Below are 16,309 nucleotides of genomic sequence, written 5' to 3' on the forward strand. Positions count from 1 at the left end.
TAAGAAATAAAAGAACATTGTTTCCCTATCTATTTTAGTTAGTAGTTTTAGGAATTACTTTTGATTGAGTGATATTGGGTGATACGACTTTAGTCTGTCCGTTCTTATAAAGGTTCTATTCAAACACAAAATTAGGACTAGGTACCTTATAAAGGTTATATCTTAGGCCCAAATATGCATTTAGTTAGGGATAATCGTACATCCGTGATTGAGTCAAGCCCAATATTTAACCTAATGTGACACATCACAATGTCAAGTTCAACTAAAGGTGAATAGGTGATCATGAACCGAGTTAGGTTAGGACTAAATTTTGGACTCAAAAACACTATCATAAACCGAATTTATCGGGTTGGCTGTTTTTTTTTAATTAAGTACAACCCATCAATGTTCAATTCTTATCTCCCAAATTTGTCTCGAAATTAATTTCAAATTCATATCCAATTCATAAGAGTGATAAACATTCTTCCAATTCATAAAAATATTGGTGAGGAGTCAATGTTCTTCCAATTCATAAGTGAAGTCAATGTTCTTCTCTGATCAAATTAGATATGTTCATGGTCAGCTCATGGCTCATGTAGTCATGTGGGCATACTTTAGACAAAACAAACTATAAAACATATGAGAAGGAAGACAATACAATCATACAAAGGTGATTTGATCAAAAAAAAAAAAAAAGGCTAACGATCATTCCAAAATCTTGGAATCATATAACTATAAAGAGGTATAAACGGTAATTACACTGATTTACACATAAATTTAATATGCATTTTCAAAGTAATACTAGTACGGAATACCGTTTTAAAATATTCATGAGGAGTCAATGTTAAATTTTACTAGGGTCTATTTGTTTTATTGGCACATAGACTCTATACGCCAATGCTTTTCCATCTCAAGACGCTCATTAACAAGATTGTTAAAAAACCATCATGTAGAAGCACGAGATTAGTTGTAAAAAAAAAAATTAAAAAAAATAAAATAAAAATAAAAAATAAAAGGGGGCGAGATTACTCTGTTAACTCATGAAGGCATTACAGATTTACAGTAACAGTGTAATACTGCTCCATTCAGGCTTCAAGCTTTTCACTTTTTGATTCACCCTTTTACTCTTGTTCTCTCCTCTCCATTGAAGCATCCTCAAAAATCTCCATTGAACCACCTTCTCAGGTATGATTCATTTTCTTTTTAAAATCATCGAATTTAATTTTTATAATCTAGGGTTTAGTTTCATACAATCCCAAATCAATTTGTATTGCGTCAGATGATTAATTGATGGTATGAAAGGTTATTTGTTGGTTAATCTATTAATTATTATAGTATTACAGGGGTTAAAATTTTAATTTATTTAAATACTCAATTGATATAGGAATAACATGCTGATTTATTAATTTGTTGATATTCAATGTTCTCCCTTTGGGTTAGGCCTTAGGCTTGAATTTGATTAATTAAGATTAGTTTCGCATCCAAATTTGTTGTATGTGAATATGATTGAATTGATTGCTCTAATTGCTGTATTATTGGATTTTAAAGTTTATGCATGCTTTTTTTTTGGTGTTAATTGATTAAAATTAAGTTAGATTATGTATAAATTTGGCTCTAATCAAACTTGTAAAAAATCATATTAGAAACTCGAAATCAAAAGCATATGTCCCAATGACATGGGAGATGGGTTGTTATATGATACTCTAATTACTTTTTTAGAGAATGACTTGTTTATGAATGTAAGCCCTTGATTAGATTATGAATTGGTTATATGTAAACTTGTGACGAACCTTTGTATTAGATTATTAGTTATACTATGGATTTTTTTTGAATCAATTAGTATGTTAATTATTGAGCTATTGGTTGTAATTACTGCGTACTTGCCCCTCTTTTACATAATTTTGGATCTGCATGTGATTGTCAAAGTAGTCAATTTAGGGTTCTTGAAGTAATGAGCAATCTTGTTGCTATTATTTTGCTAAATTGCTATGTGCAATTTATATTGGTGTTATCAAGCGAGAAGGATTTTATGTGCACTTCATGTGATTATTGGAGCCTACTTTGATAATAGAGTCAGATTTGATTGCCAAGGTGTTGTAGGCTCTTGTTTACGACCTTAACATTAGAATGGAAATATGAAATGGACATTTTTTCTAACGGGGCAGCTGCCCTGCTTCCTGGATCAGGGACAGGGATAGACCTGGCAGTCATAATGTGTGCTTGAACCTGTTTTGCTGAAGAGTAGTTTGTTAGCCAATAGTCTGACTGCTGAAGAGTTTATCCTTAGCATACCTCGTTTCTTCAATACTGCAGTTATGAAACATAAGCTAAGATGATGAATAACTACGCCTTTTAGTTAATTACCTACTAAATAGTAGAACAACTGAAGTATAACCCAAAATTTCTTTATCTTTGTCTTTGGATTTGTTAGGGAGGGGGTTACCAATTGAGGCCCTCGTCTATTGTTTGACTTGATGCATGAATTGTGATAATGATCCTCTTTCTTATCTTAATTAGTTAAAAAAAGTATGCAGTTATGCATTGGCTTTGCTTGAATGCCTTACTGCTTGTCATTGTGAAAAATTATGCTCTTGCTGACCACCATGTTAGTTACTCAATATTTTTCTTTCCATTTACAGCTAGATTGAAATGGATGTGAGTTCAAGTTTATGATCATCAAGCTGACATTAGAATTTGTGGATGCACATGACTGAATTCTTGTTCTGAATAGAAGAAATGGGTCCGCGGTGGAAAGGGAAAGATGCAGAAGCAAAAGCTTTTGCTGAACCAATGTCGGGAATAGTTTCAGCACTTCAATCATCTCTAGCCACATCAGAATGCAGTGGATCTATATCTGGTTGTAGGGTGCTTTTTGAAGCTAATACAGAACAATCTGAACTTCTAAACCGTGCATGTTTTGGCCGGGTTATTGTAACCAGCCAAAATGATCAACATTGGTATGAATTTACTTTACAAGAAGCTTTTTACTTATGTTATGCATTGAAGTGTTTGAAGATTGTGGGAGACGACGGTGTTGTGAAAACTTTTGAGGACCTGTGGCAATTCATGATTTCAAAAGTTGAAATGTTTCCGGAGTATTTCAAAGCATATGCCCATCTAAGAATGAACAATTGGGTAGTTAGGTCGGGATCCCAATACGGTGTTGATTATGTTGCTTATCGCCACCATCCAGCTTTGGTCCATTCAGAATATGCTGTTCTTGTACTATCAGAGAGAAATGAGAACTCCAGTGGACGGCTGAAGTTATGGTCTGATTTGTATGGTACAATTCGGCTGTGTGGTGGTGTTGCTAAGACTTTGCTAGTGTTACATGTCCTAGGCATTAGTAAAGACAACTCTCCAGTGTGTTTGGAGAAATATGAAATAGAACCACGAATAATCTCTAGATGGATTCCAGAGCAAACTCGTGAAAAGAAAACAGATTCTAAAATCTGTAGTGAAGCTAAAACGCATACTTGATATTTGATTATTTTTTTTATTTTTTAAAGATAACAATAGTATACTTTGTTTTGGATTTTGCTACGTTATTTAGTAACTTATAGTCCTCTTTTTTTACATGGGTATGAAAGAGGTCGAAGCACCCCGTCTGTTTAGCATCATTTGCATTAATCTCGTATGTCCATACATTTGTAATGCTGACAGCTATTCAGCAGCTTCATTACTTGTCTGCTTGTCGAGCTTGATGCTCACCTATTTGTTGTGAGAATTCGATATAGAATGTACTCATCAGGAGCTGTATGAAGATTGGTACTAGGATCCAGAGGTTTTCCGTTGATAGGTAGGCTCTCTAATCGGCCCTCATCCAAGGTGTGCCATTCTGCGCTCTAAAGAATGTTCACTGTTGTAAGTTTGTAAAATTCGCATATCAAGCTAGGGTGTATGAAATTGAAAAGTAGAAGGTCAACTAAACTTGAGGTGGAATTGGTTTAGAAAATTTTGAGGAGCCTGCATCACATGTTTTACTGCAACAGCAACCATCCTGTGTTTCCCCTTAGCTACCCATGAATAATTGTTCAGATAATCAAGATTGTAAAGAACAATATCTATGTCTTTCCACACTACTCTTATCTTCCCTGAGCAGTGAGCACGATAATGGGGGCGGGGTGGGAGGGAATTGATGGGATAAACATGGCAAAAAAGAACTAAATCATGCTTCATGGAAATATGGAATAATGAAGCAATTATTACCCTGATGTTTTGGGACAAAAAAGACATGTAACGGTAAGAACTAAGAACGAAAACAAAAGTGAATGATGAAACTGGGTTATTGTAGATGAGTGTATTAAACCTTGGTTGTACCAGTACCGCTGATAAATAAAAACTAAGTTGGTGTACCATTGATAAAAGCCCGAATCTTGGGTGTACCATTGATAATTTCCCTTTTTTTTTAGAGAACGAGAGTAGACAACCCTGATTCCTTGTATCTTTTCTTCAGAAGGGAAAAAAAACCAACTGCTTGATTTTTTTTTTTTGAGGGAACCAATTGCTTGATTATCTTTTCAATAAATTATTAAAGAAGAATAATAGGATATCTCCCAAAAAAAAAGAGAGAGAGAGAGAGAGTTTGATAATGCTTTATAAATTAACCTAGAGTCATAAAGCAAAGGACACAGTCTAATGGGTATAAAATAATGTTAAGTTTCAACCCTTTTATCATAAATAAATTATTAGGAAAGATATGATAATATCTTTATGATATATTATTTGATTATGCAAGATATATTTTCTAGTTTATCTTAGGAAAAGATAATTAGTTTCCTAAGCTAGATAAGATTTGATTTTCCTTGTTGCTCATAATATACGCAAGACACCACAATCGCGAAGTCACACATTTGAGGAAATCGTCCCACATACATAACACCTGTGTCTGTCTCGCCGAACCATCGACTCTGATACCACTTGTTCGGCCCAGGTCACCCATCTTGATGAGTCGCACGCATACTCCACTCCATATTAGTATAATATTGCCCGCTTCGGACCTTACCTGCACGGATTTATTTTTTGGCACCTTCCCAAAAGGCCTTATACTAATGGAGTGTGTACTCACTAATAAAGAGCTCTTCATCTCCTTACACCTTCCATGTGAGACTTGGGATGAACTACCCCAACACATACAACATAAAAACCAAATAATCCATATAAAAGCAACATTGTACAAAAACGACCGTCATACTACGTACATGTAAATCAGTAAGTTCAATAATGCAAATCCTCTAATGTTACATAAAAACCCATTCAAATGTAAAACGAAATTATGCTAGACTATGGAATTATCATACTTCATATGTGACAAATTCTATAATGTATAAATGATATCTTATCACAAGCATGGTGATGGTGCTACGAATATTGTCAATTTGTCATAATGTGTAGGAATTCAGAAAAAACTAAACTCTCTTTCAAAAGACATAAGCCACGTAAACTCTTGGTAGGGATGTTAACATATATAGTGCATAAATTGGACCCTCAATTTCCTAATAATCCAATAAATATAATCACACTATACCATAGATAAAGAATTTTAAGAAATAATTAATAAAAAAAAAAAAAAAAAACAAAGGCTACTACCCCATCCATGCAAGATTACAAATGCGTATAGCAATATAGTCCATAGGGAAATTTGAAACAGTTTATACACCACAGACTTGAAAAATCTCTATCTCCATATTAGTCGCAACACTATAATCTGTATAGTATTTTACTATTTTAAATATTTTGATAAACCAGATATCTTATTAAGTGATTGTTTATTATAGGATATTTTGTTTGATGAAATTTTTTTTAATTGAATTGGCTTCATATTCTTTAAAGTTTTATAGACTACTACTCCTAAATAAAGTGGTTAAGTGAGAGAAATAATTACAAACTTTAAGACTCAGATTTTTAATAGAAATGTTGTAAGTAATTTAGGATCAGTTTATTATAAGAAAAGTAATCAAAAATAATACTCCCTTCGTTTTTTAAGAATCGCTCCATTAGCACTTTTTGCACTAATTAGTTGTTTAGACTACTTTGACTAGACTTATACATAAAAAATATAGGGTTTTTCAATACAGTGCTCTTGAGGTATTGACTTTTTCAAGTTGTGCCCACCCATTTTTAAAATTCCACGTTGTACCCCCAATGTACTTTAGTGTCTACGGTGTAACCCTATCCTAATCCCTCCGTTAACTAAAGTTAACTTTATGTTAACTTCAAAATAAATAAATTAAAAAAAAAACCCAAACACCTCTCTTTCCTCCCTCACAACTACCCACCACTACACCTCCAGCCGCACCACCGCCGCACCTCCCGCCGCACCACCGAGCTGCGCTCCTCTCTCCTCGACCCATCACCGCCTGCGTCACGCGGCCCTCCTCTCTCCTTCTCTCTCAATTCTTCGACCCTAATCTTCACTGCCGTTCTTAGCTTTATGCCCATATTTTCGTTCTTCATGCCCAAATTTTCGACCAATTGAACCATATTCGTGCAAATTTTCAGTGGAAAAATCAATTAAAACAATTTTGTGTATTTAATCTCAATCTAAATTGAACCCAAATTTATGATTTAACAATTTAAAATCAATTTGGGAGAAAAAATTAGGGTTTCTATTATTTTGAACCAAGTTATTTGATTTTAAAATGAAAATAACAATTACAAACTTAATTTGCAATTTGAATCCAATGAAACAAAAGCCCTAAACCAATTTGTCGAAATTTCAATTAGAATTCGAATGAAATTCCTCCATTGCATTCTAACACTTTCTTTAGTGGTGCACTAAGGTGGTGGTGGGTTTGTGGTGGTGGGCTGTGATGGGTGATGGTAGGGATCGCTGATGGGGTTCGGCTCGCTGGTGGCCTAGGGTGTGTCGGTGGGTGGTGGGTGGAGGGTGGTGGGTCGTGAGGGCTGAGTTTTGGTGGTGAAACATATAAACTAAAGGCAATAGTTAACGTCAATTTAACGGTAGGGTTACATCGTAGACACTAAAGTACCTTGGGGTACAGTGTGAAATTTTTAAAATGTGTGGGCACAACTTGGAAAAGTCAATATCTCAGGGCACTGTATAGAAAACCCCAAATATATATATATATATATATATATATATATATATATATATATATATATATATAATATATATAATCTTGTGGGTACTTGTTGAAACCGCCTCAACGAATAAATTATTAACTTTCAATTATTATAATTTATACTTATTGATAATTAAAAAAATTTATTGGTCAAATATTTACATTGACATATGTTCCTAGGCCGAAAAAAATGGAGCATTTATTAAAATAAAATAAAGGAAAATTTGCAAATTACCACCCAAAAATAGTTCCATTTTCTAAAATAACCACGCATTAATTTTTTTTTTTTTTAAATTACCACCCACTAAAATATTTAATTACGCAGATTACCACCCTTTTTAAATTTCCGGTTGATTTCAGGTGTGTGGAGCCCACAGTCGTTATTTCCCTCCTAAATTTTTTTATTTTCTGTCGATTTCACTATTGTAAGCTACTCCTCTCTCAATTCTCTCAGTCAATTCTCTCTACAAATTCACCTAACTCCATTAATTCTCACCCACTCTTCAAATTTAGATCCTAAATTGCAGATTAAAACCCTAAATTAGTTTAAGTTGAGAGAAAAATTTGCTCCTATGTAATTGGGTTTAGCTTGAAGGTTGTTTGCGAAAATCACCATTGTTAGGGCGTCTGCTGGGGACCATGTGCTGAGTTCATTCACCTGACAATTGCTTGCTGTCGATGGCGACGCCAGAGGGTTAGCAATTAATCAACAAGTTTTCCCCAATTTTAGCAAGTTTTTCCCAATTTCAGCACAATTAGAACCTTAAATTTAAAGAATGTAATAGGTTATCTGATGCGAATTCACCTCCGAGGTTTCTTCAAGATGTTACAGCAATTATAAGGGCTGAAATTTGAGGAATTTGGGGAAAATTTGAAGTCCAAATCGCAAATTAGGTTAGGAGAAATGTTATATAGGGGGAAAATCGGGGGGAAATTCAATTGGGAATGAGAAACTAGCCGTTAGGATGGAGGGCCCCACTCATCTGAATTCCACTGGATTTTGAAAAAAAAGGTGGTAATCTGCATAAAAAATATTTTAGTGGGTGGTAATTTAAAATAAAATTTTAAATGGGTGGTTATTTAGAAATTGATACTATTTTTGGGTGGTAATTTTGCAAATTTTCCTAAAATAAAATTGAAGAATGTTTTGTGATAATATCTCCCCTTTCCCTATTTAGCAAAAAATATCAGCCCTTACCACTAAATCTCCTTACTATATATAGAGATAGCTTTACACTAGTTTAAGTGCATATTTTATCAACAAAACAACCCTCAACTCAAACAATCATTCAAAATGTATCATCTTAAAACCCTTGTATTCATCTTTCTCATGCTCAACCTGCTACTTACCCCATCTCTAGCTCGCCATAATGCCGCCTTCGGCGAAAGCAAAGGACAGAAAATGGAGAAAAATAGCGATAATAATATCATTACCACCCTCCTCACCCTCACCTTCAGCAGAAGCAGCTGACACTCAACTCAATGAGGAGACAACAACTGGCGCCACGGGCTCGGGTCATGGCCAGAACTGGTCTTACGGGTGGGGCTGGACATCCGGGCCTACCAGTGTTTCGGATACGGTTATGGTTCAGCCCAATCCCCTAGTGAATCCAAATATTCACCTGGTGCTGGGTCAGGGTCCGGGTCTGGCTCTGGCTCTGGGTCAGGATCTGGATCAGGGTCTGGTTCTGGATCGGGGTCAGGGTCCGGGTCTGGATCAGGGTCCGGGTCTGGATCAGGGTCTAGGCCTGGTCCAGTCCCTAGTTCTAGAAAACTAATATGGGATCCGGTCACGACTAATGAGGCGGTGGTGCGGGTGGTATGAAATGGATACCTTTCAAAGTTAAAAATCTTGGCTATATGGATAATATTGGTATGCATGCACTCAATTTAAATACGAAGTACTGTATGTATTATGCATGTCACTTGAGTGCTTTCGTGCATCATCAATAAATCATGATATTGTATTAAATTTTTACATGTACTCTTTTCTGTAAATTCAAGTTGAATTTGAACGTATGTATTTCCTATTACATTGTTTAATGGTAAGTCTTGCAACACTTTCTATTTTTATGTTTACCAACAAATAATTTAACAATAATTAGTTTGTATCCTTGCTAATGCACTTTAGCTCGGAGATTATAAAAGTATATAACTACGGAGTATTGAATTTATATATTTTCAGTTTATTAATATTTTCTTTTTACTAATAGTAATGTTGTAGTTCATAAATCATAATGGTCAAAAAATTAAATATAATATTTTTCAATTTGATTTTAAAATTAAAATTAAATTTTCTTCTATCTCGAACTTGCTTTTAAATTCTTACATATTTATTAATATATTACTAGGTTTAGTCCCGTGTAATGCACGGTTTTAACCACAGGCGGATGTATTTGGCCTTCTAAGGGGAGCACTTGCATGCATCCCATTTTGCAAAAAATAAATGAAATTTATGGCTAAAATATAATATGCAATTTGTATTCCAATAGTTTTTGCTCACCCATTTCCATTAACATGATCTTCTAAACGACAAAAGGCATGTTCACATTTATTGAACTAAGCTGAAACTGAACTGAACTGAATGAAGCTGAACTGAAGTGAAATGAACTGATTGGAGCTGAACTAAACTAACTGAACTGAACTGAACTAGCTTATTGGAGTCGAACTGAACTGATTGGAGCTGAAGTGAACTAAAATTAAGCTGAAGTGAATAGGTCCAAAAACCTAGCAATAAAAATAAATTCTAAATATTTAGGCCCTGCTATTTTTCATCTTATTTTATTTTGCTAAACTTATATTTATTCTTATTGAATTAAAATGAACACAACCTCGTAATTTCCTACAAAAAATCAACATTTGATAAACATTTTATCCAATATAACATAAATTATAGTACTCCCTCCGCTTTGGATTACTTGCAACACTTGCTTTCATTAAATGGGTGCTTCACATTACTTGCAACAACTTCTTTTTTTTTTCCTTTTTTAGTAGGGTTTTTCCTACAAATTGACTTATTTACCCTTACTTTTTTTTTTATAACTCCATCTTATTACTCTTAATCTAAATTTAGGAGAATTAACCTAACTTTAGTTTTCTTAACCATTCCCACCATATTTACCCAAATTTTTTTTAAAAATTACAATTTCCCCAACTACCTTCATTCAATTAATCACCATTCAATTGAAGATGAATGTGGTTGGATGAATTAAATTCTGGATTTGAAACTTCCAGAACTCACACTCAACCCTAGTTCTTCATATACCCCAATCTCTCTCTCTCTTTCTCTCTCCCAACGCTCTCTCTCTCTCTACTTCTACTGGGTTTTCACCTTTCTCTCTCCTCATTTCTTTGTATTCTTCTCTCTCTGTATCAGCCTCTCACTAAAACTGGCTTCCTCAGATGATGTAAATCCATATTTGATGGGGTACGAGTCCCTTTCTGTTGCTACTAAAAGTTCGAATCCTCATCCTTCTTTTGCTACGACCTACATCCCCCGTCGGGGTACTGGTGTGATGAAACCACTACGTCGCGCTTCCATTAATTGCGCGGTAGGAGGATCATCGGTGCTAAATTGGCTGAGTTCTCCAGCGACGAGAAGGAGAAACCAGTGGCTGCTTCTAGATCTAAAAGGCCCGCTCCACTTTCCACCGTTGAAGATCTGGACCCAAAACCTATCGCCGTCGTTCTTCCTGTTGAAAAAACCTGCCGAGATGATGTTTCTGTTGCCGTTGTACCTGATGGTGGGTTCCAGACACCGGATTTGAGACTGGGGAGTCTGAACCCGTTGAATTGACTGCTGAGGAGGTTCACTGGCCACTTGAGTCCTACCCCATGATGACTGTGATAGATGCTTGGGCCTAGTTTCGGTGAAAAGTGCATAAGGTTTGGGCTCCCTGCTGGTTTGGAGCCGGATGACGTGTACACGACTTATCCACCAGATCTACTATCCCCAGTACTCCAATCCCCATAACTAATTGTGCAGCTTAATCTCTTAAACCCTAAATTCAAGTTATTTGCAGATATTCATTTGTCTGAGTTTGATAAGTGGCTGAATTGCTGGGTGATAATTGGCTATATATGTGTTTTGAGTCCTTTTTTGGGATGTTGATTAGATTTTGGAGTTCATTTGTTATAATCATGTTTCATTTGATTAAGCTGTTCACAGGACACTTCTCCTTTGTATGTTGTGTCCGTTGTGTTGGTTTGGTGTATTACCCTCTGTTTGTTGGATTGATGATGTGATGGTAATTCCTGTTGTTGTTGCCTGTGTTGATTCTCACCTTAGTTGGCTGTGTTGGCTTTGTTGGTTGATACTTTACTTGGTTGTGTTGGCTATTTTGGTTCTTACCTTTGTTGCTTTGTTGGCCATGTTGGTTTTTACCTTAGTTGGCTGTGTTGGTTCTTACCTTAATTGGCTAGACTAATATAGGGTGGATTGTTGTTTATATGGGCTACCTGTGGACTGTTGATTTTATTGGGTGTTCTTGTTGTTGCCTGATATGTGTATGTATGTGTATTGGCATGGGAGTCCCCAAATAGCCCCTTAGATGCATTGAGTCCCAAAACATGTTAATGCATCACTGACACTTACCTCCAAATGATGAAGGGACTTAACTGATAGCTCATTATTCAGTGTGGATGCTCTAGTGACTTCTTTTTGAAGTTGTTGTTGAGGTAAACCACTATCAAGATTGCTTTGAGTGACAAATAACACTGTCTGATGGACTTGATTAATTTTTTCATTCATTCAAAAAATTGTTTTACTTACAAAAGTTAGGACAATAGTCTTTTGAGCCCTAATACATGACTGCCTATAAAATAAGGACTAAGTATTTACCAAAATACACATAACCAACACTTAAACTAAAACAAAAAAAAGAGTTTAGGGTACTATGGTTATGTGTGGCAGTCTATGAGTCCCAAAAGCATCTTCATTGTTCCAAGTTTTCCTAGCTTAGTCTGCATCCACCTCTATGTTGGCTTCTTCATGATGTTGCTATTTGTTGTTTCCACTTCTATTGTGTCCAAATACTGTACCACTGTGTTCAAAAGCTCCTTGTCTACCTGTAGCAAGTCTGGAAGTAGGCTAGCCTGTCCAAGTGTCTTTTTTTCATGTGTGGGGGGATAAGTTGTTGTTACCCTTCCTTGCTAGAATTTCAAGCATGACAGACTGTTAGGGTAATCCATGTATACTTGTTCACTGTTGGATCAAATTCCTCTTCATGCTTCTTTCACTTTTGAAGTAATTCATCAATGTTTGTGGGGAATGATTGATATTGAATTGACTGTAATCACCTTAAACAAGCCTAAATCTAACACGTTTAAGTCTGGACTTTGTGCTGGTTGATACACAAACTGGATATTGAACCCATATGCTTCACATGCTGCTTTAAATTCTGCATCTTTAGGTACTTGATGTGGCCTAGCATTGTCCCATTGGATGATGATATCCTTTGGTAATTGGAGGGGGGGCATTTCTCATGTATAATTGAATAACATGATTGAGGAGCATGTCCCCTTATAGCATCCTTGTTAACACACTAACTGCCTTTGTTTCTAGTGTTCCCTTGTCTATATTCTTGCTTTTTTCTTTGTTATTTCATACTTGACCAAAAGGGAACAAACCCATACTTCCCATCATGCAAAAGGTTCTTGTTGTTATCATACAGTAGTTTTCCTACAATACCCATGAACATAGCCTTAAGTTTAAATCTCTTAGATTGTTGTGCTCTGTATGGATCTTGTTCATTTTGGTAGCAGATAAAAGGTTCTGGTTTCTAGGTTCAAGTAGAACCATTTCTCATCTATGTGGATTGTGTACTCCATGTCTCTAAATGTTGGGTCCCCTACATCTGGAATAGGGTTCACAAAGCTTAGAACCCACTTCAATCTAGCAATTTTGTGATTGTCTGTCAGGGCAGGGTGATTTGGTTGAAGTGTGTGTTCTAAGCTGTAGACACCCATTTGTGTCTCCCCAAAACCAAACCCAGTGATGATACCTTTCACATCGAATCATAATCGAATGAAACGAAAGTGTGGAAAGGTCTAGTGTTGCGGAAAGTTTTAATTTCTTTTCTCTTCTCTCTGTTTTTGAAAAACTTATTTTTAAGAAAACAGCCAATCCAGTTTGGTTGTCCATGATATGGGTCCAATAGTAGTGTAGTTGGATGGGGCTTGTTAAAGACCTTTCCAACGATATATTATAAGCCCAATTCCGATGAATATTGAGGAAATTATGGCCAATTTACCAAACTGGGCCCGGTTTGAGCTTTATATGCGGCCCAATGATCTAGGGGAGGGCCTAGTATGATTTATCATTCCTAATGCAATTAGGAATGGTTTTAGTCTTCTAGATTCTTCTAGAAGGTTCTTTTCATTCTAATTCAATTAGCATTGATAAGTTGACTTTGTTGACTTTTCAGAGTTTTAATCAAGATCAAATAGCATTTTCGAAGAAATTATATTATTTTATCCTCCAGTACGGTAAACTTATCGGATTTTTCGAAAACGCGTTGAAATCAAGCTTGGCGTCCAACCCCAGGCCCTTGGCGCCTGGCGCTAAGCCATTGGCGCCCTGGCGCCAGCTAGCCAGGGTTGGCGCCAGCTCTGTTTCCTGAGCGTCAGACTCTGTTTTGTTAATTTATCTTTTTTGGCTGATTTTCTCTATAAATATCGTATTAAAAACTCCGTTTTCATTCACCAATTCTCTTCATTCGCAAGTTATTCACCTACAATCAGTTTTCATTCATTAAGATTCATCATTCATTCATTAGCATTCTTTGATTCATCTCTCTATTATTCATCTCCTCTTTAACTTTGCTTTTTCATATAAAATTCCGCATTCACAAGATCTAGAAACACCTAGCTATATTCGAAGTTGCCTTCGCCCTAGACGTGAAAGGTTTTAATTTCTGAGGGTTTGTTCCCAAATCTCTCTTTCAATTATTTAATTTAATTGTTTTGATTATTATTTCCTTGAAGTTACTAACGTGTGTATTTTGTTATTAGAAAAGAGGTACGAGGCATCAAAGTAAGTACTTTAATTGATTTATTGATATTATGATGTAGAAATCATGTTTACATTGTTATTTTGATATTCCTAGTATCATGTCTAGGGTATTTTTAATATTAAATATGATTGTTACGATGCTTCCTATGTTCTTCCTAATATTTATGATTGTTAGTATCATGTTAGGGCTAAAGATTTGATCTTTATTGCTTAATGACATGCTAGGGTTTGTTATTAATCTTGTTAGTATCATGCCTAGGATCTTGCTATTATTATTATGCTTTAATATTAACATGAACGTGATTATTATTCATGATTATTATTACGATGATTATGATTATTATTGTTGCTTGATATTTATTGTTATTGCTTGATCACACCTTTTATTGCATGTTTAAAGGGAATTTGTACTTGTAATCACGCTTAATAAGATAATTAATAATCTTGTTTAGGGTTAATTATGATTACAATTTCAAGTGATCGCCAATAATAGATTTGTTGTGCATTAATATTCAACCAACATAGATTAAACAGGTTTAGGGTTAATTCCTAATGATTGCATGTTAATTAAAAAGCGCACATGAATACGATCAGAATAAAGTAGAGGCCTATTATTAGGGCAGGTTTAATCTCTTTTAGGTTGGATTTGTACCATCATCCCCGAACCCTTATTTGGTTCTAGACCTTATGGATTTGACGATCTCTTGGATCGTTAAGGGGTGTAACCTTCACCTCGTGAACGGTTTACAAGTTCCTAAAACTTGTTGGCGACTCTTTTGCTCTATCTTCTTCCCTTTTGGACCCCACCGTACTTTAGTGTATGATCACAGTGGGGTTCAAGCTAGTGTGATTAAAGCTTGAAATATTCCCTACATAAGCCTACCTTTTTTTTTAACCTATGAATAACTGAGGATGACACATGAAGGGCATCAACATAGCTCCTTTCAGTTCCTCTTATACAATGGGACAGAGACCAACCACTCATCTGAATAGACTTTGGGTTAGGGGCCTTTTTGCCAAGTTTTTTGGTCCTAACATCAATAACAATCCCCTCCCCTAAGTGTTTCTTATTTACCTGGAACCATCTTGTTGTTGTGGATCTGTGAACTTTGTGTTTCTTGGCCAACTTGGATAAAAATCCAAAAGCAGTGAGTCCCCCTCCATGTTCACCAAGAATTCATCAACAAGTTGCCTCTTTTCATCTAGTGACATTTCTCTGTTGGCCCTTCTATGGCCTTGTTGTTCTTGTGGAGTCCCATCCTCTTGTTCTTCCCCTGTATCACCATCATCTGTTTGTGCATCATCATCATCTGCATCATAACCAATATCTGAATTTTCATTGTGTACTTGCTGGTTTACTATGTCTGATTCATCATGGTATGTTTCATCATGAAGTCCCATGCTGTAATAATCCCAATGTTGCTGTTCCTCTTCATATAGTCGATGCATTCCAAAAAAATAGATTCAAAGAATTCCATGAGTCCCTTTTTTTTGCAGAGCAGGTGAAGGTGATGAAATGGCGGCTATAGGTTTTATTTTGCGGTCTTCAATGGAGCCTAATTTTAGTACATATGGTTGCTACTGGTTCTAACAGAGCACTTAGAAATTAGGATTATTAACAACTAATTGTAGGGAAATGTAATTTACTTGGGCTGCTTGTATCTTTTGAAGAAATACTGTGTTGGTTTTTTTGGATACTCTTTGAATCCCCCCCCCCCACCTAGGTATTGTGTTTGAAAATGAACAAAAAAAAATGGCTTCATTTCAAGGGGAGACCACCTTATAAAGGGGTCATTTTGGCTGGAAATTATGAATACTTTTGAATGTGGGTGAATTTGGCAAAAGTTTTGAAATTTCATGTAAAAGTAAGGGAGGGAAAATTTATCCTCCAAAAAACTCACATTCCCTTTCGTGGGAAGCAGAGTTACGGTGGGATATTTCCCACTAAAAAAAATTCCCCCCAACATGGGTGTAAAGCTAAATATGGGATCACAACTTTTCCCACCAATTTATCTCTCCTAATACTATACCCCTCACCTTAATTAATCTACTTTCAATATTTTGCCTCGGCCTCCGCAAACATGTCCTTTGTTGCGAGTAACATGAAGCGGAGGGAGTATATATTTTCCCTACTTTATAAATAGGGATTTGTTAAACATCGCCCGCGTTTTTCTACATAAAGCCCACATTTTTTAAAAATGTTGACATTATTGCCCTTGTTTTAATTTTTACC

General features: G+C 35.7%; 1 protein-coding gene across 1 annotated transcript; it reads left to right on the forward strand.

The window, feature by feature from the left end:
* The first annotated feature begins 935 nt into the window (after positions 1–935).
* On the forward strand, positions 936–4,006 carry LOC110700121 (tRNA-splicing endonuclease subunit Sen2-1-like). Its single transcript, XM_021877608.1, has 2 exons — positions 936–1,164; positions 2,619–4,006. The coding sequence occupies exon 2, from the start codon at positions 2,716–2,718 to the stop codon at positions 3,457–3,459; it is 744 nt and encodes a 247-aa protein (XP_021733300.1). The 5' UTR covers positions 936–1,164; positions 2,619–2,715; the 3' UTR covers positions 3,460–4,006.
* The last annotated feature ends 12,303 nt before the right edge of the window (positions 4,007–16,309 follow it).

Source organism: Chenopodium quinoa, unplaced genomic scaffold (genome assembly GCF_001683475.1).
Source record: "Chenopodium quinoa cultivar QQ74 unplaced genomic scaffold, ASM168347v1, whole genome shotgun sequence".
In the NCBI taxonomy this organism is placed as follows: domain Eukaryota; kingdom Viridiplantae; phylum Streptophyta; class Magnoliopsida; order Caryophyllales; family Amaranthaceae; genus Chenopodium; species Chenopodium quinoa.